Raw genomic sequence first — 24,358 nt, forward strand, 5'->3', positions numbered from 1 at the left:
GGACTCAATATGTCACATATCCTTGGGAATAACTGCATCCAATGGGAAGGCTGACCAGTCCTACTGAAACATGAATTGCATTAGGAGATGAATAGCTTAAATATGAAGAGAGTGAACATTCTAACATGTACAAATATCTGTGCATTCCTGGATGAACTTACTGTACAGTCCCATTGGACTCAATGACTGTAGTAAAGTGCCTAAGAGATTGGCTGCCAGCTCTTAAATGGTCTACCAAATGCCATTAGAAGTAATTTCAGGTTGCCAATTTTCAGTTACTGAATAACATGGAATATTTCTCCCTGGCTTTGGCCCTCACAGAATACATTGTAATAAAAACTTGGCACTTTCAGATACACTTTTATGATGATCACCATTATGATGGTTTTGGAGATCTTTGGACGGAGAACTTCCATGGGGGGAAAAATTAGTATAACCTTTTTACACTCATCATCCTCCAAATAAGAGTATTTTTTGTTCTTATTAGAGCAGCCTCAGATCTATCAGTACAAAGTGAAAACATAGCTATCTGGTGCTGGAATACACAGATGGCCCCTTCATGCTGTATCTTCCTCTGATGAAGTTCATGAGCTCTTTATGCTGCACAGACACCATACAACTCTCATTCCTGAATAAAACTTGTAGTTAATATTATTGTGCTAGAAGAAGAAAAAGGAATCTAAGAACAGAGGTTAGCATGTTCCATTTACTTAAGCTAATTACACAAGCCACTATCAATGAGCTGGCTCCTTATCCCGATTCTAGGTCACTTTAAAACACTGCAGGTTTTTACTTTTGGAGACATTGAACAATATTGATCCCATCAAATGCATTACTTAAGGTGATCAGCCTACATTTTAAATTACATTTGTGGATTCATCCACAACCTGGAAAACAAAAATCAAAAAGTATGACTTTAAATGGGCATGTGATGGCACTAATGTTAGAGTTCACAGAACTCACAAACATGTCCTTTGCATGTTCATAAAGCAGTTTAAGTCAAACTTATAATGACAGGCCTTTCCTCTTCCAAATGCCTTAATCTGCCATGAGCTACATTTGTGATTTTCTTTATGTTCCTTTTTTCTCTTCCCACTGACACACCTGGCCCCACATCTTCCCCCATTTTCCATATATGGGAGCATTTCTGATCTCTCTGATAAAATGGCTTCTCTTTCCTACTGCCCTTTGGATCTAGTTTTAAATGTCCTCAGGGCCATTGTTTATCTCTGAGCTGAGTTCTTTTTCTTTCTGTAAGGTATATTATTTTCTAGCCACCCTGTTTCTTCCCTTACTGACCTTCTCTCTGCTTGCCTCTTTTTTTTTCTTTTTTTTTTTTTTTTTTTCCAAAAAGTAAGCTCTCTTTTTTCCCTCTGGGTTCAGGGGGTCCAGCAGAGGTCACTAAAAGCCATTGATCCTGGTAAAGGACAGAAATATAGTTAATAATACAGTCATAAAAACACATCTCAGCTGAAAATTACTCTTTCATCTAATAAAACCAGTTTGCCCTGGAGATACTGAAGAATCTTCAGGACCCCAGTAAGGAAACAGAGAGTGCCCCAAGTGCTGAATCGCATCTCCCGACCAGTTGTTGGATGGAGAGAGTGGTTCTCTATTACCGATCCGTCACATTAATTTTTCAGAAGGGCAAGTGAAGAGTAATGTGTCCAGTTGAGGTAATAAAAGGAACTGAGCACAGGGAGAAAGTAATTATCCAGGTTGGAATTCGACCAGGTTAACAGGGTTAACACCACAACTCTCAAGAAAAGTCTGGAGGGTCTCTCGTGTTCACCAAAGGTCATTTTATCTATTTTTATGTCTTACTCAGAAAGTAGCTCCGCCAGGAATACAGTAAGAGGTGGCATTAAAGAAGAGATTAGTGCCTCTGAGAAAAGAGAAATGACTTCGGCTGCATCTTTTCCTGTGAGACTGGCCTTCCCCCAGCAAATATCACTTAACGTAGACTTTGCAATGTGCACACACCTTCAACCAAGAATCCCTGGCTTAAAATACCTCTTCTCCATTCCCACAACACGACCATAACACAAAACTCTGCCATGGATCCATCCTCCCAGTGCCCAAGATTCACTCATCATGAAAGGGATGAGGGAAATCAGACCTTCAACATGAACCCTATGTCCAGGATTAACCAAACTGTCCCCTCTATTAGATTTATCTGCATCCACCTGGCAGCTCTTATGTCTTTCACATCTACTAACTCCCCTCTCTCTTATTTCTTTGCCTATGAAGAGGTTTTTCTGCCCAACCTCACCTACTGCCCTCTATGAGGTTTTTTTGCATCTTTGTAAAAATAATTTTTAATGACAACTAAGTGTCAGAGCATTCATAAACTTGATTCCCCTCCCCCCCCCAGTGTTACTTCCTGCATCTTCTTGGCCTTGGGGCATTTATGACTAGTTAAAATCTGCATCACCATACATAATGAAAAGGGTTGGGTGGTGGTAGGGAGCATGGTGGGACGCTTCTTCCCAATTTCAAGTGCTTCTTTCCAGGAGGGGGTAACTTCCTAGGAGCTCAGCATCTCTGGGCTCCCCTCATTCACTGGTCCAGGGAAGAAGGAGTGTTGGCTTATGTAACTAGCAAGTCTAGGAGAACAGGGAATGTTAAACCCACCTCCCCCTCTTCTCACCCTCTCTCTGGAGTCAGGCTGGCTGTGCTGTAAGCTTTATGGGATGACACTTGCCCCCAGTCCAGGGCTCCTAGTTACCAAGCCTATTTCTAGAATGAGTATGAGGAAACTCACTTCTTTGCAGTTAGAAACCTGATTCTCCAATGTAAGCTTCCCCATTAATGAAGCTGAGATTTTATTCTCCCACCAGCCTTTTCATCTTATTCTTCAGTTTGTTCAGAACATAGGTGAGGAAGAGAGCTATTTATTGTGCCAATAATAGATGCTTGGAAGACACCCAATTAAGAATATTTTAGAGTCACAGATCTTTACAGAGCAGGAAGATTCTAAAAACTTTAATGTAAAGACTAAGGCATAGAGGGGTTACACAGCTAATTAACACAATTCCAGGGAACTAAACACTGGTTTCCAAATACCTGCTCTAGGGCATAATGATTAAGATCCCAAGTTCTGTAGTCAGGCTACTTCTGCTTGAATTCTAATTCCCTAACTTATTAACCAGGAGTATGTGGCTAATATTTACACCTCTCTACCCTGTGTTTTAACATTAATGCAAGTAATGGGGAGGAAAAGGATTAAATGAGATAATTCGTTCAATGCACTCAACCCAGGACATGACACATAGTAAAAACACTTTATAAATGTAGCTATTTTCCTACCACATGTCTTCTTGAACTGATTGGCAGCGAATCTCTACAGCAATAGAGAAATAAGACTATGTTATGTTGATGTTTACATTAATTTGTGCTAAAAATGCCAGTCCTCTTTGTAAGGATTAATGTCCAGCAGAGGAGTGATGTTGCCTTTGAATTTCACAAGATGTGAATCTCTTTCTGACAGCTTGTAGTAGACATACCAAGTTTCAAGATATAATCAATGGATGCAAACTTCTTTGAAATAATTAAAGAGTAGCCTCCATCATAAAACACTAATCCATTGCACTATTTCATGAATTTACTACTTGTTTTTCCCCTATGGGCAGGAGTTTCTGGCTGTACATGTATAGCATGCACCTCTTTGAAATTGATGTCATTAAGCGTATATTTTTTTTCTGGTTTACCATTTAAGTTTTTCTCTATCACTTTATATAATCTTTCCCATCTTCTCCTTATGGTGAGGGTCCATATAGCCTTCAATTTTATCCTTCCTAGAGTTCAGGATATTGGTCTAGGCAGAATCTCTAGTCTACGATCATTGTTGACTCTGGAAAAAAATGGTATGCATTTCTGTGTTAAAAATTGGGGACTGAGTTTCCAGGTCCAATTTCCCTTGAACTTGAATTTGTATGAACCACAAATTCCATAAATACCCCATGGAGAGAACAGCCAACACTAGCCTCTTCACCTTCCAGAATGATGTAAGAGTGAAGTGAAATCTTGGATGGGAAAGCTGTCTGGAAACAAAAGCTATTTATTATTAATAACCCAGGTACTGAGCTGATACTTAAAACTGAACCTGGTTGGGGCTCTTAGAACCCCTTATGATCTGCGTTTCTGCCTTTACAGTGATTATGTCCATTACAGAACCCAAAAGGGCAAGGATAGAGACTATTCCAATGACCTATGGGCCTAAAGTAGACACAGAATGGTGTACAGATGCAACAGGGGCCTATTAAATGGCAACTCCTTGGAATGCCATCCCTCTTACTTACCATATATCTCCGTCATATTCACAAATCAAAATCATTTCCACAGCCCCTCTTCCGTGGAACTTTCTCTGAGAGTCAAGACCACACAGTTATTCACACAAAGTCCGTCACATAGCAGATTGGTTTCATTGATTGATTAACTGTTTGACTACAAGGAATTAAATTAGTTAAGTTACAATTCCCAGGGGATTTCCGCAAACTCTATCTATCCACTTGCTTGAATTATCACCAGTAACGCCGCGGTTACACGAAAGGCAGAAAAGTATTTTAAGAATATGCAAAGCTATGTATTTTAAACATGAAAATATATTTTCCCCTGCCCTGTTTGGCCATACCTGGTTCCCAAGTGCAGTGAAAAGCCCCACCAGAAAGAGAACTGTACAACTGTTGCCACCTATAGGTGACAAATGTAGTACATTAGTTTGATCACAATCCAGATGAATATACGAAAGAAATGAAGATGTCTTATGGAACCAACACAATCCTTGTCAAACACTGACCTTCACAGGGCTTCTTACCATTAATATTGTTCTTCTGTAATCCTTATTTCAGATGCTCCTCTTAAAGATAATAGTGGCTGGTATTTGTAAAGCTGTCTCCAGGATAGAGGTTAAGAGCTTGGCCTCTGCAGGCAAACTGCCTAGGTCCAAATCCACACTCCACAGTACTGCTGCCTGACCTTAAACAAGTTACCTAACTTCTTCAAGCCCCGATTGGCCCCAAATGAAGATACTAGTGACACCTTCTGCCACAGAACTGGTGTGAGGATGAAAACAGATAAGCTGTGCAAAGTGCTTAGCAGAGTGTCTGCACAGAACAGACTCTCAATTAAATGCTGTTATTACCATGATTAGTTTGCAAAGCACCTTCACATACAGTCACTGCCAACCAATGTGCAGTTTTGTTGCCACTCGATAGATACATCATTAGCACATTACTGTTTGACCTCAAGCCCTCCTTGTATTTTAAATGTAAATGTTATAGGACTTCAAAATTTTAAAAATACCTGAGATCTGACAAGACAGTGTTGAGGACAGCCTGGTGTGCTTCTAATTGGAGACAGGGAAGGAAGCTACTTTAGTGCTTTTATTCTTAGCTGGCAGGACCACTGGCAAAACCCAAGCAAACAGTTGAGACTGTTAGAGAGGGTTGAACCAGAGAAGGTTGAACCCATCAAGTCTCCACTGAGAATCTATTGATGACAGAGCACTGGACAAGGCCTTTAGGGAGAAAGCTGGTGGGGGAAGGAGGAGGAGGGGGTCAGACAGGACATAAAATGTATAAAACGTGATCTCTACCTCAGAAGTCCAAACAGAGAGAAGACTGCAATTGGACATATACAGTGTGCTGGGGCGGAGGGGTTGCTATTTTGTTTTTTTCTTAATATAAGCAAACTAATTAAAAATGAGAGGATCTTAAACACAAGCAAATAGTCTTCTACATTGATAGCCTCCTCTTTAAAATCTAAAGATCTGGGCCCACGTTTCTGCATGGTGACAATAAGCTAGATGTTAAGTAGCTGTTTCTGTCTCCAGAGCAGGCACGTGCTCTGAGCTGACCGCAGTCCTCACCACTCCGTGTCACTACCCAACACTGAGGCTAGGTGCCAAGTGGCTGTATTGGTCACTCTTGCAATGATACTGTTCTGATAGTCAAGAACTATCTCATTAAAAACTGTGAAAATAAAAGGAAGACTGAGAAAGCCATGTGATTTTTCTTAAAATGGGCCACTCCTTCATTTTCATCACCTCCATAGGCCTTTGTTTCAACCAGCTGAAGAAACAAACTGACAAGCACGAAGCATTTGAAAAACATGACGTACTATTTATATCTGACACAGTGGGTGTTTTAGTGGTAAATAATTCCGTCTTCATCTCTACCTTAATACACTGAGTCATACTTATCATCTATCTTCCTTCCAAGACTTCAAGTTCTTCCAGACTAGGTGATTGTCAAAGTTTAGCAAGTATCAGAATCACCTGGGGAGCTTGTTCAAAACATCTGCTGGGCCTCAGCATCTCTGATGCAGTAAGTCTGGGTGGGGCTCAGGAATTTGCATTTCTAACAAGCTTTCCCAAATGCCCATGCTGATGGCCTGTAGAGCAGTTTCGGAAACACTGTCTAGAAAAAGAATCCTGCCTTACTGTTATTTATTGACCACCTACTACTATGTATCAGGTCTTAAGGTGTTTTACTTCGACTACTCCCAACAATCCTGAAATAAAAGTGTGTCCTACGATTTTACACCTGCAGAAGGGAGCTGGAGGGCACTCACCCAGCCAATAAAAGGGGAAAGGTGTGATTCAGGCTCAGGTGTGTCTGCCTCCAGGGCCTCGCCTCCTCCCCTTGCCACCTAGCTGTATATACTCAACACCAACACCTTCCACCTGTGTCATGCCCCCTTCTCTATTAAGTGTTTATTAAGTGACTTTGAGATCCATATGGACCAGAAATAGGCAAGGAAACTGCTCGTGGTTCTTGAATAAAGAGACAGGGAGAAGGTGTTCAGGTGAGGAGAAAATTGCAGCGAAGGTCCTTCACTTACCTACATTTGGTACACCAAAGCATTTCCTGTTCTCCGTGCATTGTTAGGATGGTACTATATAATTCTTTATTAGAAATGTCTAAAAATTGGCATGGCAATGAAAAGGGGCTTTTGCATGGTGTTATTCCTAATTATGGAGCCACTTTTCTGTAATCACCTAGAAATCTGTTCCTTAGCTTGCTTCTGATTTCAAGGCAGCCATTTGGGGTTGAAAATGAGCTCCGAGAGTAATGCTCCTGTACATTAACAGTCTAATGAAATAAGTACTACTTCAAGGGTGATTTTCAAATATTCCTATAGAATTATGCCATTTCCATAATGGAAAGAGAAACTGTGTCTCGGCCTGCTCTTAGGACACCAAAGGCATCCACTTACATATCTTTTTCTTTCTCTATTACATATTTAGCAAAGGAGAATCATAGGCTTGGATTATGTGTGTTGTTCCCTGGATCAGAACACAATTTCCTCATTGCGCCTGTGTGCATGCATTGTAACAATGTGTGTGGGGGTTGTGGTAGGTTGGGGAACAGAACTGCACTATCAGATTCTGGGACAGTAGCAATTGAGATGGTTTGGCAAGTTACTTAAGTGGAATATATGGGTGGCAAAATGAACAATATACGGATGGCAAACAAACAAACAAAAACACAGGACATCTTGTCTTTTATTACATAAGAGCATGGTTTAATAGGAACAAGAGCATGGAAGGCAGCCAGCCTGGAATTCAAATCCTGTTCTCTTGCCACTTGCTGGGTGACCTTGGGCGAGTAGCTCTGTTGCCCTGAGCTTTGTTTTCTTTCTCTTTAAAATGAAGATGTGTAAGTTGCAAGTCCCCTATGAAAATGCTTCTAGATAAAATATATTCATTGAGTTTTACATGGTGGATGCTTAATAAATCGTAACTATCATGACCATGTCTAAGCCCCTATTTCTACCTTTTCCTGGTGTTTGGATAGAATTGTTGCCCAAAGAGGAAATGCCTTAGTGGCTTTAACACGTCTACATGTGTTGCTTTTGTATCTGTACCTCTCTCTTCTCTCATCTCAGACCTTAGGAACCACTTGAGCAATAGAATATATTCATGTTTATAGAGTTCACCTAGGATAATTATTGAATATGGCTGCAGTGTTTTATAAAGTCCTGGAGACTGCCAGTAGCATCCTACAAATATCCCCATTTAGAGTGGTATTACTGGAACCTCCTGGAGGGAGAGGTTACTAATGGGCAGAAGTGTTACTATGTTTCCCCCCCCCCCCCCCCACCGCCTTTGGGCTTTCTAGAATCTACACCCACAGACCTGGAGATCTCTTTCAAATATCTTTGGGCTCATAAAGGGAGAAAACATTAATATGATAATGTTTCCCATGGCAATTTAAGGGATTGTATGCCTTGCCCACCCCACCCCCCATATAACCCCAACTTCTGGCTGAAACTCAATCCTTTATCCATATTTAAAAACAAGACAACTACTAATACTTAGTAAGAAAAGAGAGGAGTCTGAAACTTTGGTGAAGAAATATAAGGCACTTTACCTGAACAAATTTCAAATGGATCCATTTAAAATGAAATTAAGTGGCACTTTACCGGTTTGCAAATCGGGACCTATTTATCTCAGTAAAATGATTAAAGTCTTGATTTATCCCTAAAATAGCCTTTATTATTACCTTTAGTTATACCAGAAGGTTGTTAAAGACTTGTAGGCTCTCTCTATCCCTTTAAACTGCACGTTATACAGACAATAATTGAATATTGGATAGAATAACTTGATTTTCCAAAGAAATATGTTTCTAATATTTTCCTCTTTTTATTGCAGAAATTGAAACAAGTTGAAGAAACAAAAGAAGATCCTGAGAATAGATTATCTAAAATTTCCCTGGAGTCATTCAATAAATATAACAGCAAAACTATGATTTTGTTAGAAAGAGAGAAGAACTCTCTAAACACGGTTGAAAGACAAAAGGAAGAAAAAGAAAAAACTGAAGAGGCATCTTTGAGTAGCTCAGATAGGCCTGGGGTAGACAATTTGGAATCCCTGAGTGATTCTTTATATGACAGCTTCTCTTCCTGTGCAAGTCAGGGTTCAAATGATGTATAAAGGACCGTTTTTGTTGTTGTTGTTGTTGTTGTTGTTGTTATTGTTGTTTTTTCTTAGCTGAAAATGGAGCACTTAAGAAACAGTTGTGTGGAGGGGAACAGAGATGGCAACAATAAACCATGGCAACAACAGAGCCTCCATTGTCAGATTCATAACAAGTAACCCACTGGAGCTTCCTTTTCTGACAGGGCAATAGACTCCATTTGTTGTGTTTCACCAAGATTAGATGTAAACACACCCACAATGCAGAAGTCTTAATTTTGCACTTTTTTTGAATACTTGTACAGAAGTTGTAAATTTTTGGAAAAGAAATTATATTTGTAGCAAAAAAAAAAAAAAAGACAGCAATAAATTGAATCAGTGCCATGCTCTTGAAATGATGTACTAAGTGTTAGAAGTTGATAATATATTTTTCAAAAATTCCAGCTAAAGTGTTTTGTTGACTTCACTGTCCTAGTCCTCAAATTGTTTGTGGGTACACTCTGTAAAGCTAAAACAGGGCCTGCCCAAAACCAGAGGGCTCACTGTCCTCTCCAACTCACAATCTCAATGTGATATAAACTTTAATTCTAATGCAATTTCAAAATTGTTACCAGGGAGATTCAGGTTCTAGGAGTGAGTGTAATTCTGCTTCCACTGAAAAATGTAACAGGTACTCAAGTGTGACACTGATGGGAAAGGATGTGGATCAGAAGTGACCTAATTCTATGTTCAACCACAGGTTTTCCCTCCAAACATTTTCTTACAACCTCTTCTGCTTAGTGCTTCTCTATGATTCTCAACAGTATTTGATTTTTTATCTTCCTGCTCTTTTTATTAAAATCTGGGGAAACTAGAAATGAAAGCAAATTCCTGTCTGTCATGTTCACTTTTTTAAAAATAAAATGAATTGCTGGTGCTACAAAAAATTCTTACTTTTTAAGACCTTTTTTTTCCCCTACAAAGTCTGTGTATATGTGAGGATAAATTCTATTTTAAAGGTTATTTGTATTTTTTCTAGATGTGAACTATTTATAATTGCTTTTGTACAGGAGTTTGTAAAGTAGGCCTAATAGAAATATTTTTAGGATCTATATGGTTACTTCAGCACACGTTTGTATGTTTAAAGAGTGTTGTATAATCAGTGTTATTTGGTTAATTTGTGCAATTTGTTATATTGAATTTTGTCCTAAATGAAAATTATGTAAAGTATCATTGTCTTTCAGACTTTGAAAAAATTCTTTTGTTTCATTTCTGAATAAAAGTTCTATCACAGTTGGCACTCTCTGAAATCTGCAAAGAACTTGTTCAAGGATCCTTTGGCCCAGTTGTTTGCTCTCACACGTGCTCCAGACAATCAATTCCCGGAAGAAATAAATAAACTGGCCCCCTTTGCTCCCGAGATAGTAATTCAGCCAATTGTAAGATCAGAGTCTGCAGACAAGGGCGTAATGGTCAGAGCGTTCAGTCTCCCCGAGGGGTTAACCAACTAGAAATGAAAAGAAGAGGGGGGCAAAGGGAGAGAAGGAGCCTGAGGCAGATATGGAACGATCTCTGCAGAGGAATTACAAGAAAGTCATTTAAGCCCATTTCCAGACCTGCTCCGCTGGCAGGATGGGAAAATAAATAATCAGCGTCCTGGCCTGAGAGAGCTTCCTCGCGGGGAAGGGAAGGGCAGGCGGTGAAGAGGAGCTAAGCTTCTGAAGCGATTTCCACAGAAATGGGTTCTCCCCAGGGACTCAGGGGGAAGGGTGACAACGTGCGGGGTTGGGGGCGGGGGCGCCGAGGCTCCCACACCACCTGCTGCAAGGCTCCGCTCCAAGGAAGACGAACTCAGCCCGGTGGCGTCCCGGGAGTATTCAAGGTGGGTCGCTTGACTGAGAGAGGGGGAATGGGACGGGGTCTTAAAACAGAGGCGCAGGGCAGCCTGCGACTGACTCCTGGGCTGGGAAAGCGTGATGCAGGAGAGGACCTGGGAGGACGTACTAATAATAACCCGTGACTTTGAGAAAAGCTGGATGAAGATCCCGGCCTTTGGGAGGAAAAGAGAGCAAAGATATTCCCTTCTTCACCCGATTTGCTTTCTGGTGGGAACTCGTGACAGTCGTCCCCGGGAGGCCAAACCTGTCCTAGGCTAGGCTTGATGTCACTGCACCCTCCAGCTGTGCGAGCGGGCAGACGGAAGGAGGGCCGCCCGGGGCGAACGGCGCCTGTCCAGGCAGGGTCCTCACCACACCCCGCCCGCTCTGCGGCCGCTGAAGCCAAGCCTGGTCTTGAACCAGGGGCCTCTACGAGGAAGAAAAGGCGCAGCTGCGCCGGCCCCCTCAGGGAGCCTGCAGGTGTGCAACTTCGTCTTACTCAGGGGAGCACGCGCCCCTCTAGCCAGCCGCCCCCGGCACTGGGCTCCCAATGCGGGCCTCCCAGCAACCCCAGCTGGGTGGACCAGCCCCGGGGGGCGCGGAGGGCTAGTGGGGCACGCGGTCCTACGACCCCACCTCGCAGGTCCCGCAGTCAGCGCCCGGCCAGTCCCCTGGGCACCTGCTGCGCCCTCCTCACGCTTCCCCAATCTCCAAGCCTCCCAACCTTGGAAAACTACACTCTGCCTCTCCTTCTGGCGTCCCTGTCCTGGGGACGTGCGGAGGCGGGAGAGGAGGGCGATAGGAAGGGGGTGGGGACCTGAAAAGACGGTCCCAGCCTTCCTCGCCCGCCACCCCCACCCCAACTCGGCAGCCGTCACGTGGTGCCTGGAGTGGGAGGTGGGGAGAAGAGACGAGAGTTTTTTGGGTGCTCCGGCTCGCCAGTAGTTCCTCCAGTCTCAGCCGCCAACTCCGGAGGCGCCGCGCTCTGCCCGGGAGCGCCCACGGGAGGAGCAGCGACCCGCAGCCGGGAGTCCCGGCACGGGCGATGCTGGCGCCGCCGGCGGCACCTGCGGCTCCTCGTGGCGGCGGCGGTGGCCTCGGCGGCAGGAGCGCGGGCCCCAGCAGCCTCGGCAGCCACAGCCGTTGCGGCCCGGGCCGCCTCCGCCGCGGTCGCCGCCTCTGCTGCGCCTGCCCTCTCCCGGTTCCGCGGCTCCGGGAGGATGTGGGTCCTCGGCATCGCGGCAACTTTTTGCGGATTGTTCTTGCTTCAAGGTAGGGAGACGAAGAAACCACCGGCCCCGCTAGGCGAGCACACCCCATCTACCCGTCTGCCCCTTCGCCCCTCTGGCACCCACCTCCGGGCCCGTGCTGCGCAGGGGTTGCCCAGCGGGAGTTTGGCGGCGGTGACGGGTGCTGGTGCCCGGAGTCGCGACGTGGGAAAGTCTCCAGGAGGAGAGGCGGGAGCGATGGGTTTGTGGGACCCGAGCTGCAGATGCCCGGGCTGCGGGAGAAGAAGCTGAGCTGGGGAGGACGGAGGGTCCGAGAGGTGCTGGGGCCTTGCCGACGGAGAGGGGGTGATAAAAGCCCCTGACCCCACCAAGTTAGCAGGCGTCTCCAGCAACCCGTGGGAGTGGCGCCGCCGACAGGTGACGGGAGCGCTGGGCAGCCTGTGGCCCGGGCGCGCCGGGGCTGGGTTGCAGCGCCCGGAGCGCCGCCGATGTGGAGCTGGGAAGAAGCCCGGGGGTCCGGGAGCAGGGGGTGTTAGGTCTAGACAGGAGCTCATTGATCCAGGCAGAGCAGCCAGGCTGGAACGCTGCGAGATGCGAAAACGTTTCGGTCCTCTGAATTATGCAAACGGCTCTCGAGCGAGCGCTGCAGAGCGGGGACCCCCACCGGACCCTAGCCAAATGGTTGCCCTGAAAGCCAAGAAGAAAAGGTTGTGGTGTCGCGGCTCGGGCGCGCGCGCGCTCACACACACACGCCCCTTGCACACGCTGCGCCTCCCCGCCCAGCGCTGCTGCGGGGACTGTCCCGAAGAAAGGCCGGACACTCGGGGCGCAGCACACTTGGCGTCTGGCACTTCCTCCTGGGTTCCTGGGTGGTCGCGTAGGGAGCCTCGGAGCCCCAGCACAGGAACGCTGACGACAAAAACTAAAACTAAAAAGGCGTCTGCAAATGCAACCGCGAATGGTGCCAAAACAGTAATTAAGCAATTTGTAACCAATTAACAATTAGGCAAATCCTTAGCTGTACACTGGAGCTGAAGCATGTCCCTGGAGCTACTTCGCTCTCGAGTTGTGTACCCGGCCTCTCAACTTCCGTGGCGGAAGGGCCAGGTGTTGTGTCGGCCGGGCTCTCTTGTTTCTAGAGCATTGGTCTGGGGGTCGCCGACAGAATTCATTTGTCCTGCAGGACCCTCGGTGTCCGCGCCGCCGGCTGCAGGCTTCAGCCGCATACGCCTTTCTTGGAGACCCAGGGGTGCCGAGCCCAAGGACCCCAGAGGTCGGGATCCGTGGCTGGCTGGGGCAGAGGAGGGCCGCGGTTTCTGGGGTGGTCTCTGTGAGGGCTGGATCTAAATCCGATTGCTTCTGTCCCCACAGGCTTTGCGCTGCAAATCCAGTGTTACCAATGTGAAGAATTCCAGCTGAACAACGACTGCTCCTCCCCCGAGTTTATAGTGAATTGCACGGTGAATGTTCAAGACATGTGTCAGAAAGAAGTGATGGAGCAAAGTGCGGGTAAGAACCAAGCAGCGCTCACCTGCCTCCAGCCTGGGTTAGGGGTAGGACTGAGAGGTGGGGGGCCGGGGGGCATTAAATTACAAGAAAGGGGACTGACTTTGATTTAATGCACACACACTGGTTACCACAGATTTACTTTTACAATGCTGGCAAAAGGAAGAGTTCCAAGTTAATCTCATTAGAGTTAATTACCAGGGCTTCTCCCCAAGGGACTCTGGAGGGGAAGTGCATTTAAATTAGTGGCTCTCCTCTTTTTATTTAGTCTCCTCATCTCTCTGCTAAAAGCTGATCAGGAGGCTGGAAAATATATGGATAACCAGCTCGGCTTGGGCAACTAGACAGTAGCCTGTGAGCAGTGTCAGCCTGAAATATGAAGCTAGTTGAAGTTCCCAGAGGTCAGAGCTTGAAAAATGTGTTTTGTCATAGAGCCACGCCATATTTCTTAGAAGAACACAACAGGATCTTTATTTAATTTTAGAGCTACTGCATCAAATTCCAGGCACCAATTGCCAAGATGTTCAAAGGAATGTAGTTTCCAGCCCCACAAGTTTAGCTGCTAGCTGGCTGATGAAAGGTGCTGCGCTTTATGTGGAGAAGGAGGGCATCCTGTGAGAGCAAACCTCACTTACTTCAGCTGACCAGAGTTTTCTCCCTGATGTGGAACTCCCCAGCCACTCCCAATAGCCTTACCAGAAATCAAAGTCCCCTACAAGTGCACCTGGAACTTTGGGGAAAGGAATGGAACTCTACTTTGAATTCCAAGGTCAAACCCATAATGCTAGACCTTGCCATTTTCAGGATATTAACAAGAGGGGAAATCGCATCATGTGGTGAATGATACGGAGTGAACCGAAGTTCTGTTCCTCTTTTGTTGGCTGAACTGCATAGCCCCCCAGAGCTTTTGGTTGAAGGGATTAAATCTGTCAAGTGATTTTAACCTACTAGCAAATGAATGCAAAGGCTACAGTTTTAAAGGCAGCACCTTGGAAAAGTAGTTTCTTCTCAGAGAAGGGCCTGGAAATACCTTGCTACTAACTGCACAGATATTTGATGAGCAGATAGCTAGCTCATCAATGTGTGGCGAGAGGGTATGTGTGCGCAGTTTTAAAAGCTGTTGTTTTTAGGTCATTAGGTGTGGATTCTTTCCACGGAAAGCGCTCTCTTGGGAAGTCTGATACATAATTGCTCTCAAGAATAATTTGTCCCAAGAAAAGCAGCATGCATTGTTCTGTCATTTGTCATGGGATTCGGGCTATTACAAAAGCAAAATAAAATTTAGTGACGATTCTGTAGCTAAGATTGATAACTATGATTTTGGTAAGTTGTTTCTTTTCTCCTTGTGTTTCATTCTTGAGGATTTTACCTGTAAAATCTGCTCTTTTTCCAGAGGTACTGCTGCAATTTTAGTTGTAATCACTCTGAATGCTTTACCGTTTTTTTTTTTGTTTTGTTTTGGGGTTTTGTTTTTTTGTTTTGTTTTTGTTTTTGTTTTTTGCCAAATATTTGCAGCTTTGTTTCAAATGGTAATTTAGAGCCAGAAAAAAATAGGGATAAACTGTGGACACATTAGGAACTTCCTCTGGATCCTCTAGGCCAATGCTTACCTGGGTATCATGTTTTATGAGCTGGGATATGGTTGAGACAAGGAAAGAAAAAGATACAACCCAAACTATAGCCAGAAGAGATGTCCTTTTTCAGAGAGATGTTTCTTCCTCTCTAGAAGTATATGTAAGATAAATACCACACACTCCATTTTCATAGTGGTGTTCTTCATCTTACTTTATTCTGTCCTCTAAACAACATTATAAAAAAAAAGGCAGAGGGGGCATTATAATGCCTGTCTTACCTAGGGGAACCTTTAGCACAGAGAGTCTCCAGGGCTGAAATTGCTATTAGTTGGATCAAGTGGATACCTTCTCTCCAAACTAGGTTCCTGCAGCCATAGACCATAGGCCAAAGGGTACACAGAGAGTGAAATAATAAAGCAATACCAATTGAGAAGTCTAGAAAACAGACACAGTTTGGACTCCAAAGAAAAGCCTGTTATAAGGGGGAAGGACACACATTCTAAGCCTGAATTCAGTAAAGTTAGCCAAATGCATGCTCCTGTGTCAAAAGAGCAATGTTTGGGGATCTGCTCCTTCCAAGGTACTTGGATTTTTGTCTCCATGTACTTGTTAGACCAATGAATAGACATGACACTTAACCCTCCTGATGCTGACAGGGATGGAGAGCCAAGCTAAGACTTGGATTGTTAAGTGACCACATGGAATGCAAGCATCACAGTCCTGGGAACATGGGCTACATGGGAACATGGGAACATAGCAGCTACTTGCCTGGGTCTTACACAGAGTGTCTCATGAAATCCAGTAGTCCTCTCTTGTGGTCCTGGTTTCCCTAACCCCTAACGCACCAGTGATAAATTCTGCAGTTTCAGTCTTTCCACTCTGGAGAAAGAAGGTCATACCTGTTACGTAATAGTATTAGGTACTGAAGTTAGAATTATTATTTTCATTGGATCAATAACCTGTTCTGAAAATCTTAGTGCATGAAAACTGAAAAGGCCCATTGACTCAGAATTCAGGGTGCACGTCAGATTTTTCCTGGAAGTTTTGTTGAAATCCATGTCTCCCGTCACTCTTGAAGCGGCCAGTTCAGTTAGTCTGTGATATACCCAGCCGTGGGTCTTTGATAAGCTCCCCACGTGACTGTGGGGTCCCCTAAGTCTGGAAAAACCAGACTTTTGTTTGTAGAGGAGGGAAACAACAGCCAGAAAAGTTCCGCATCTGGTCTATGTCCACCAGCCGACTTTCTCCAAGACGCACCTGCTTTCCTGAGCCAGCACCTTCTAGCAAAATATAACACCAGGTTTGCCTGAGAAGATAATGCAAGCAAAGCGCTAAATATTTAAATGGTTTTCGTGTCCACCATATTCACCTTATGGGCTTTGTGAACTGGTTGACTGGACAGGCCATGAAATTGATATTAAATGAATATGAGAACCAACCAGTAGGATTTTTAAAGTTTGAGCACTGTATGGATTGGCATTTTTTCACAGGTCGAGGAAAAGCACAGTTTTAACAGACGAAGAGATTTTAATGAACCAAGCAAGTTTGACATTAAGCAGTGATGAAAGGCATTCTCTTTCCAAAAAATACCTGTGATGCAATATGCCTAGGTCTTTAGTTAGTCCTTTCTGGATTAAGTCTGCAAACTCAGCTTTTATGAATTTGGAGGCAGGTACATTTAATTTTCAATTGGGAAGTACATTTAAAATTAACCTTTACCTATTCCCCAGAGTGGCATTCCTATTAGGTGCAGAGATTTTCCACTGCTTTTTGTCCCCTTGGTCATTTCTGGAGTTATAAGGCACCAGGCTGTGGGGAAGGAGAGCCTTCATTCATTGTCCTTACTAATTGATATTTAAATGTTTGCATAACGAATGACTTGTTCTAGCAAGCTCTGCTCTTAATGAGTTAGCTTCTACTTACCAGCACCCTTGATAATGACATTTCTTTTGCTCTTGCTTATCACTGCGTTCCGAAAAATATTTCAAATATTGATTCTCATTTCAAAATAGAAGCTCCCCCCATATGAATTTTTAAACCAGGATATAAAGAATGTGAATTTGCATTTGTTTGACAGTGCAATCTTGTAATTAGAGTTTTTCCTCTTGACTAGATACAGTGAAAGGGGCATAATTTAATTTTTATAGACTAGCCAATTTCTGCCCTAAGTAAAATATAGCTCTGTCAGTGAGCAAAATGTTACAGGTTCTCCTAAACCTTATTTAAAAGTTAAATGCAGTATATTGAGAGAAAGTTCATGGTCTGAATCAGTAACCTAATCGATCTCTTCACCCATCTTTTGCAACATGCATTAATCTATTTGTCTGTTTTGCAATACAAGAGTTACTGATTTATATGCCATGTTGCATCTACGTTATGGCTGTATAAGTAATGGCTGTTTTCCTTTTGGATTAGTTAGTCACTCATTAAGTTGGGCAGGGATGGTTGCATGCCTTGGATAGATTAATTTTATGCCTTATTTTCTCACAAGCTAAATAAGGGATAGCAAGTGAGGACCTGATGTCCCTAAAACAAGGAGTCACCCACTGTAGTTTCCATTATAGAAATGGAAATCTAACTGTGGCCTTTGTGTTCTTATATCTATGCACTCCTTATTTCACCTCAATTAAAAAAAAAAATAGGCTCTAGTTTGTCCTTGGGGTAGACTTGTCAGGAAGAAGTCTGCTAATCAATATTATATCATAATTCTTTTGCACATGGATTCATTTATTTAAGGTGCACATATGCATGTTTGTGCACCCAGATGCACACACAATGGCATATCCATGAATGTGTGTATATTTTTACAGTTTTACCTGTATTCATTTGCATACACCTATATAATTCTTATCAGAAAAATAAAAAAAGTCATCCTTCTCTGCAGACATTCAGATCATAAATTACTTAATCTGTATTACACTGTATGCACGGAGACATTTTCTAACTTTTTTCCCAGAACGATTTTGTAAGAGCATCAGTAGTATCTGTTAATCTTCCAGTGCCCTCTTGTCTGCCCCATATCATTTCTTCTCCTCCGTCGTCTTCACTGTCTTCTCCTGCATCCCACCTGTAGTGGTTACTTTGTCACCCTCAAATCCATTTTGAATCAATCACCTGTGCTATGGACTATGCTCTGAGAATGAAATGAAAAACAGAAGTCAAAAACAAATTTCCCTATTTTAACTTTGCTAAGGAGAGTCCAACAGGTTGCAACACTTTAAGAAAGATTCAGATGCCAAGAAGGATCTCCTTAAACATTAACACAGCCATGCTGAAAAGGTTTCCATGTCCAACTTGATCAGGTTATGAATTACACAGGAAAAGATTCTGTGCAGTGCATGTCAATATCACTACCTCCTTTCTGGCAGGCCTCTAAAAGAACCTTTTTCTTCAGGGCGAGACATTCTGCTGGTCACTTTGGTCACTTAGCTCTCAAGAAGCATCCATCTTTTTCAGGTGGCAGGCATAGCTGGCTGTTAAGGAAGTATTTGGAAAGTAAATATCAAGTGTCATTAGTCCCTTGAACTCTCCAGTAAGTGAAGCATTTGTTTATGTTAACTTTCCAGCTGAACAAGCAGCCAATGCAGACCTCCCAACTCCAGAGCTAAAATGTTTGAAGATTGATCCAGCTCTCCCATAACACTAATTCCTCCCACTACAATTTCATGAAAGCTTCCATCATTGATGGTTTTCCTAATGAATTTAAACAGAGAGGCTTCAAAGCTGGGTTTTTTCCCAAGTGAAAAATGAAACGGAGTATGAAAACAAAACACACCGTTTCCTTTGAACTTGGAAAAGGAAATCTGCTTCCCTTGTATATTCCTGAAAGAGAAAGATCTAAATCTACAGCCTGCTTCCTCTATCTCCCTCTTCCCCTTCCCCCGCTGCTTTCTTCTTCTTGCCTGTCTCCTGAGTCTTTCTCTCTCCTCTTCCTCCTCTGTCCCTCTCTCCCTCCCTTCCTTTCTTTTTTCTTTCAAATTTCTAAAAGGATTGAATGTCTTAGGTTCTAAGTCCCAAACATGGCATAGTATTATCACACTATTTACAAGGATTCAATACCCAGCCCCTGGGGTTTTTACTAGTTGAGTGGGAAGGCCACTTAGCTCCTTTGGAAGAGAAAACACCCATGTTTCAGGCTCCCCAAGAAGATGTAACTTAATGTCCCAGGGGCTGAGCTTCCTCCCCTGTAAAATATAGGAACAGGCCAGCTATTTTCTTGTGAGATATAAGACACTGAGGATTGCTGTCATTATAACCATCTTTAGAAATCGATCCTGAAAGTAGAAACCTGACAGAGTTGCTTCATCTCCTATCTCTACCTGTCTCTGAAGATGACCCAGAGGTCTTAGTCTAGGTTACTTGGCATATTATTTCTTCCTTTTGCAGACTGAGAGCACCCTTGAATGTAACCTTTGATCCCTTACAATAAGATCCTTGTAATTAGCCTGAAGGTTCACAGTGAGATAACATCCTAACTAATAGCGGGTGAATCTGAGATGCAGAGAGGTTGAGCAATTTGCTCAGGGCCACACATCCAGTGGGACTAAAACTCAAGTCCTTTGCCTTCCTTAGGATTTTTGCAATCATCATAATGCTATTTTGGGGCATTCTTTAATAACAATTTTGGTGCTATAATTTAGGTTCCATAAAATTCACCCTTTTAAAGTGGTTTTTAGTATATTCACAGAATTGTAAATATAATCTAATTCCAGATAGATATTTCATTCCAGAACATTTTCATCACCCCCAAAAAGAAACCCTGTACCCATTAGCAGTCACTAATCTGGGAACCGCTAATCTACTTTCTGTCTCTATGGATTTGCCTCTACTGGACATTTCATATAAATGGAATGATGCAGTATGTGGCCTTTTGTGCCTGGTTTCTTTTGCTTATGGTAATACTTTTAAAATTCATCCATTTCGCCTCTCAGTTTGAGATCTCTTTCCTTCTGCTTATACAAAGAACTGAAGAGAAAGCTCAGGTTGGGAAAATGCCTAAATTATGGAGGGGATAAGATGGGGTGGTTGGTGAACTTGAAACTCCATGGGATGATTAGTCAATTTACTGAGCTGAACTAAAAACCTGTGCCAAGAGCAAATCATTCCAGTGAACTGTAGGGCAAAGGAGTTCATGTTCATCAAGCACCTATGTGCCAAGTGCTGGGCTTTCCACCCATTGTCTATCAAAGAGTCAATCTGCTTCTCCATGAGGGAATCTTGAATTGGCTTGTGTTAACGCAAGAATTCTGAGGCACTTGGATGCACTATTCCTAATGCCTGAAGCTCTTATCAGGATCCCAGCTGCCCATCCCTGATCAGCATCACTGATAGGCCAGGGTTTTCAGGAATCACGCACTTTGTAGGCTAGAAGAGATCTTAAATTTATAATTTTACAGATGAAAAGAAAGGAGTTTTGTTTTTTTTTTTTTCCTGAGGCCTTAAACATCTTGAGCAGTCCATTTCTCTTTCTTCCCTTGAGAAGGCTTGAGGGTAGAGCAGGTTGAGACCTATTCTGGGAAGGCATTTTTATTAAGGCAATGGGATTCTGGCATGATTAGGTCATCCACAATGAATACTCAGGGAACTTGTGCAAGTCTGGCTTTTTTCTCCCAAACCAAATCATTGATTATAGCTTTTATGTAGGCAGTACCATTTACTCCATTTTCCCCCTTTGTTATTCCTTCCTTAAAAACTAGGCTGGATTCTTCCTTGCCTTACTTTTTCATTGTGGTAGAAGTGATTGTATTTTGGGGAGAGGAGACTTTCTGGTAGTGGATAATACGTTTCCTTCCCTGGGCATTCTACAAAAGGTCTTGTCTATAACTTAGGAGTTTCACCCAAATCTGTGATGAATCAGCCTACAAATAAAAAGAATTATGATATATGTCATTACTTCTTTCTGTCCATGGTGAACTTCAGGTTGTGGCTACATTGTGATTCAGGAGCTTTTTTCATGGGCCAGAGCTTCGGGGCATGTTCTCTTATTAATATGTTGCTTCCAATCTTCTGATTGCCTGCAACAGTACAAAGCAAAGCAGGAGATGAACTGAATTAAGTGCTTTTTAGATAAGGTGAAACCATAGAGAGCTGCTAATAAATTGCTTTTTTAAAGGAATGCATTTAAATAGAAAAAAGCAGTGATGGTTCAGGATGTCGATTTCGAGCTTTATGACTTCGCAAACCACGAAGAGGGATCCAGATGCACAAGTGATGAAGTGTTGTATTATTTTAAGGAAGTTGTGATACTTGGTCCAGTGCATTTCATTTCTCACTGGACATGGACAATAGCTTTTTATGTTTTTCTATTTCTTGGACTTGTTGGCGGGAGCAGAGGAATGACTGGAGACAGTGCCAGAGGCGGGTGGTGCCAGGCGTGCAGCACTCGCCGCTGTACCCGTGCATGCTGCGCTCGGCATGAATACGAATGTGCATAGCAGTTTACAATGCCCTCCGCTGAGGCTTCTTCAAAGAGCGTCTGCGGAAGCAGGTATATTAAGTGACGCTGGGCCGTGGGTTTTATGCACTGTTTTATTGCTTATGCAAAATCTACCAAACCACTTGGGTCTCCTGTAACTTCAGAGAATCTGTTCGGAAATAACAAGAGGCTGGGCAGGTTGGCTAGTTTTCCACCCAGTGAAGACATCCAAACTAGGAGTGCAAAAAGATCTGGGCTTCAAAGCCAATCCCGATTCTTAGGAGAATTTCCCTGCCTTCAGAGGGAGAGGCAGCTGGTGGGCGGAGCTGCCCCTACTGAGGGAAGAGCTAGCTAACTTTGTTTGAAAGGTCAAACAACTTTCTACTCAGCCTGGCACTGGCTGTTGGGAGGGAAAGAAGAATAAAGCAAGGCGGAAGCAGGCATTTTACCTAAGAGTGGGTTAAGATCTAGAGAGACTAAACCAACCCCTGTTAAAACTGGCTCTATGTGGAAAAGCCAGCCAGGGACCCTGCTTACCTGAGCCCTTGGACAAACATCTTAGACTTGACCTTCCTGGTGTAGGTGGAGACAGGATGTTCTGACAATTTTATCTTTGTTCCACATTCTCCAGCCAGCAGTGTGCCTGGCGACAGAGCCTTTCAGTGTTTTTAGAGTATCTTTTCCTAATCCGATTGAACCTCAGTTTCATGCACTAGAGCCCATTCATGGTTTTCATTTCTGGATACAGGGCTCCTGAAAGGAAGCTGTGCTCATCCTCTCTCTCCCTTGCATACTCCCCACCGCCCCCCTCCTTCTGTCTCTCTTACACCCACACACCTAGACTCGCTCACTCATATGAAGACACACAATATATACCTGCTGAATGAGTGTACTTGAAGAAATCAAGTTTCAAGCAAAAACAGATAGATTGATTGGTATTTAAAAAATAATAGACCAGAAATGAAGGAGCTTAAATCTCTAGCGTAAGAAGAAAAATACAACAAAGTTAAGCTTAATATACCATTTGCTTTTCAGGTAAACCAGAAAAAGCCAACTGATGCCTGTTAGTCATGGTTATCATTTAAGGAACAACTCCGAAGTATAATAAACCCAGTGTTTCTGGCTTGTCAGCTCACTTTTGAGGCCAATCTGGCTGTGCTCTGCATAGGAGTTTTCTGGAAAGAAACACATATACCTCCCTCCTAAACATCCAGCTAGTTTGGTAATCAAGCCAGGTAGGGACAGGACACCACTTAGCCAATCTGGTCAGCTGGTGGTTTACGTTATTAGGAACTCTGTTGCACAGTGGAGATCCACCTTGGTCGTGAACTTCCTAAGGGAGAAAGTAACCCACCCCACACATAGTCATATACTAGTTCTCCCCTGGCAGACCTCTGCCCCCGCCCATAGATCCCTCCCATACACCAATGCAAATTTGAAATACAAATGGGTATGCTCCTCAAGATAGAAACCATCCAGACTTTGAGCTGGGGGACATACTTCTAAACCCGTGAGTGTGCACAGACTAAACCACAGAGGGAAACACGGGATATGAAAAAAAGACCATGTTTTTGCTCTCCTACTGTCTGCCTTATACTTACACTGTGTTTCACTGAACTCTAAGAGCCAACTAATTGTTTGTATTCTTGCTCTGTTTATTAACTATCATTAATATCATTGTCCTGAGACCCGGGTGCCATTCTCAAGGAAGCGGCTGCAATAGCTCCCAGGCATCAGAAAGCACAGTGTTGTATGTTGTATGTTGTATGTTAGCCAAATTGACAGTAAATTATATTTAAATAAATAAAGCACTGTGCTATCCCCTCTTTAGTCTATGGGGCACAGCTTCAAAAGAATAAACCAGCCATTGCTGCGGGCAGATTTCTCTTACCTGCATCCCAGACATCACTTTCTGGATTGCTGAAGAATGCTTTTGGTGGCAAGTAACAGGGACTTAAGCCATAAAGACATTTATTGTTTACCTAACCAGTAGTCTGGATGTAGGTGGTCCTGGAGTTGTTCCCACAGCTCAGTGATGCCATCAAAGACACGGTTCTCTTCATTTGCCCTCTCACTTCCTAAGCGTATTGGCTTTTTGCTGTCAGGCTTGTTACCTCTTGGTCACAAGGTGACTTCTCTGTTCAAGTTAAAGAGAAAGAATAGCATCGGGAGCTTTTATCTTCAGCTTTACTCTCCCCAAGTTCCCCAAGAGAATTCTGCTTACTTTTTATTGGTCAGAACATGGTCTCATGGTCATTATTGCTATAAGGAAGATGGTAGAGGGTGGCTATTGGGTGGCCAGCTATAGTGTCTGCCAAATCACCTTTTGAGAAATCCATGCACAAAATCAGAAAAATCGGGCACAATGCCTCCAGGATCCCCTAGAGAAAGAACAGGGATGATTCCCTTTCTTGAACATCACCTTCTCTTTTGCCTAAAGTGAACACTGAAATGCATTGTCATCCTAAATGATTATCACATTTTGGAAAGGGAAAGAAACACACACACTGGCAAGTGATGTCCTGAAGTTTAATTCAAGATGTCTGTGATGTTCCAGAATATTTGGGTTTACTGAATGCTGAGATATAAGAGTGTAACTACATTTTAGTGCAAGGATATTTTTCTTTTTTCTTAGCAAGCACAAGTAGGAGAGAGGGGCAGAGAGAGAGAGAGAGAGAGAGAGAGAGAATCTTAAGCTCTTATGCAGGTTCCATGCTCAGTGAGCAGCCTGAAGTGGAGTTCAATCCCATGACCCTGGGATCATGACCTGAGACAAAATCAAGAGTTGGATACTCAACTGACTGAGCCACCCAGGTGCCCCAAACAAGGATATTTTCTATAGAAGAGAATGCCATGTT

General features: G+C 43.4%; 2 protein-coding genes and 1 long non-coding RNA gene across 9 annotated transcripts in view; 2 read left to right on the forward strand and 1 right to left on the reverse strand.

Annotated features, from left to right (window-relative positions):
• Positions 1 to 10,209, forward strand: part of NCKAP5 (NCK associated protein 5) — a 980,982-nt gene extending 970,773 nt beyond the window's left edge. For 6 of the 7 annotated variants that reach the window (XM_058715464.1, XM_058715465.1, XM_058715463.1 and 3 more), the window contains one exon: positions 8,657 to 10,209. In XM_058715464.1, coding sequence (XP_058571447.1) covers positions 8,657 to 8,938 — 282 coding nt within the window. In that variant the 3' untranslated portion in view covers positions 8,939 to 10,209. The remainder of the gene's footprint in view (positions 1 to 8,656) is intronic. The other variant, XM_058715468.1, reaches the window with a different exon arrangement.
• A 1,537-nt stretch (positions 10,210 to 11,746) lies between these two features.
• Positions 11,747 to 24,358, forward strand: part of LYPD1 (LY6/PLAUR domain containing 1) — a 36,893-nt gene continuing 24,281 nt past the window's right edge. The window contains exons 1-2 of the mRNA XM_058715473.1: positions 11,747 to 12,048; positions 13,377 to 13,514. Of these exons, the coding sequence (XP_058571456.1) occupies positions 11,997 to 12,048; positions 13,377 to 13,514 (190 nt within the window). The 5' untranslated portion in view covers positions 11,747 to 11,996. The remainder of the gene's footprint in view (positions 12,049 to 13,376; positions 13,515 to 24,358) is intronic.
• LOC131503786 (uncharacterized) lies at positions 17,792 to 22,855 on the reverse strand. The gene is made up of 3 exons (XR_009257602.1): positions 22,038 to 22,855; positions 20,979 to 21,099; positions 17,792 to 18,558 (listed from the first exon to the last, which is right to left on the reverse strand). It is a non-coding gene; the product is annotated as an uncharacterized LOC131503786 (long non-coding RNA).

The sequence above is a fragment of the Neofelis nebulosa genome, chromosome 2, assembly GCF_028018385.1.
Source record: "Neofelis nebulosa isolate mNeoNeb1 chromosome 2, mNeoNeb1.pri, whole genome shotgun sequence".
In the NCBI taxonomy this organism is placed as follows: domain Eukaryota; kingdom Metazoa; phylum Chordata; class Mammalia; order Carnivora; family Felidae; genus Neofelis; species Neofelis nebulosa.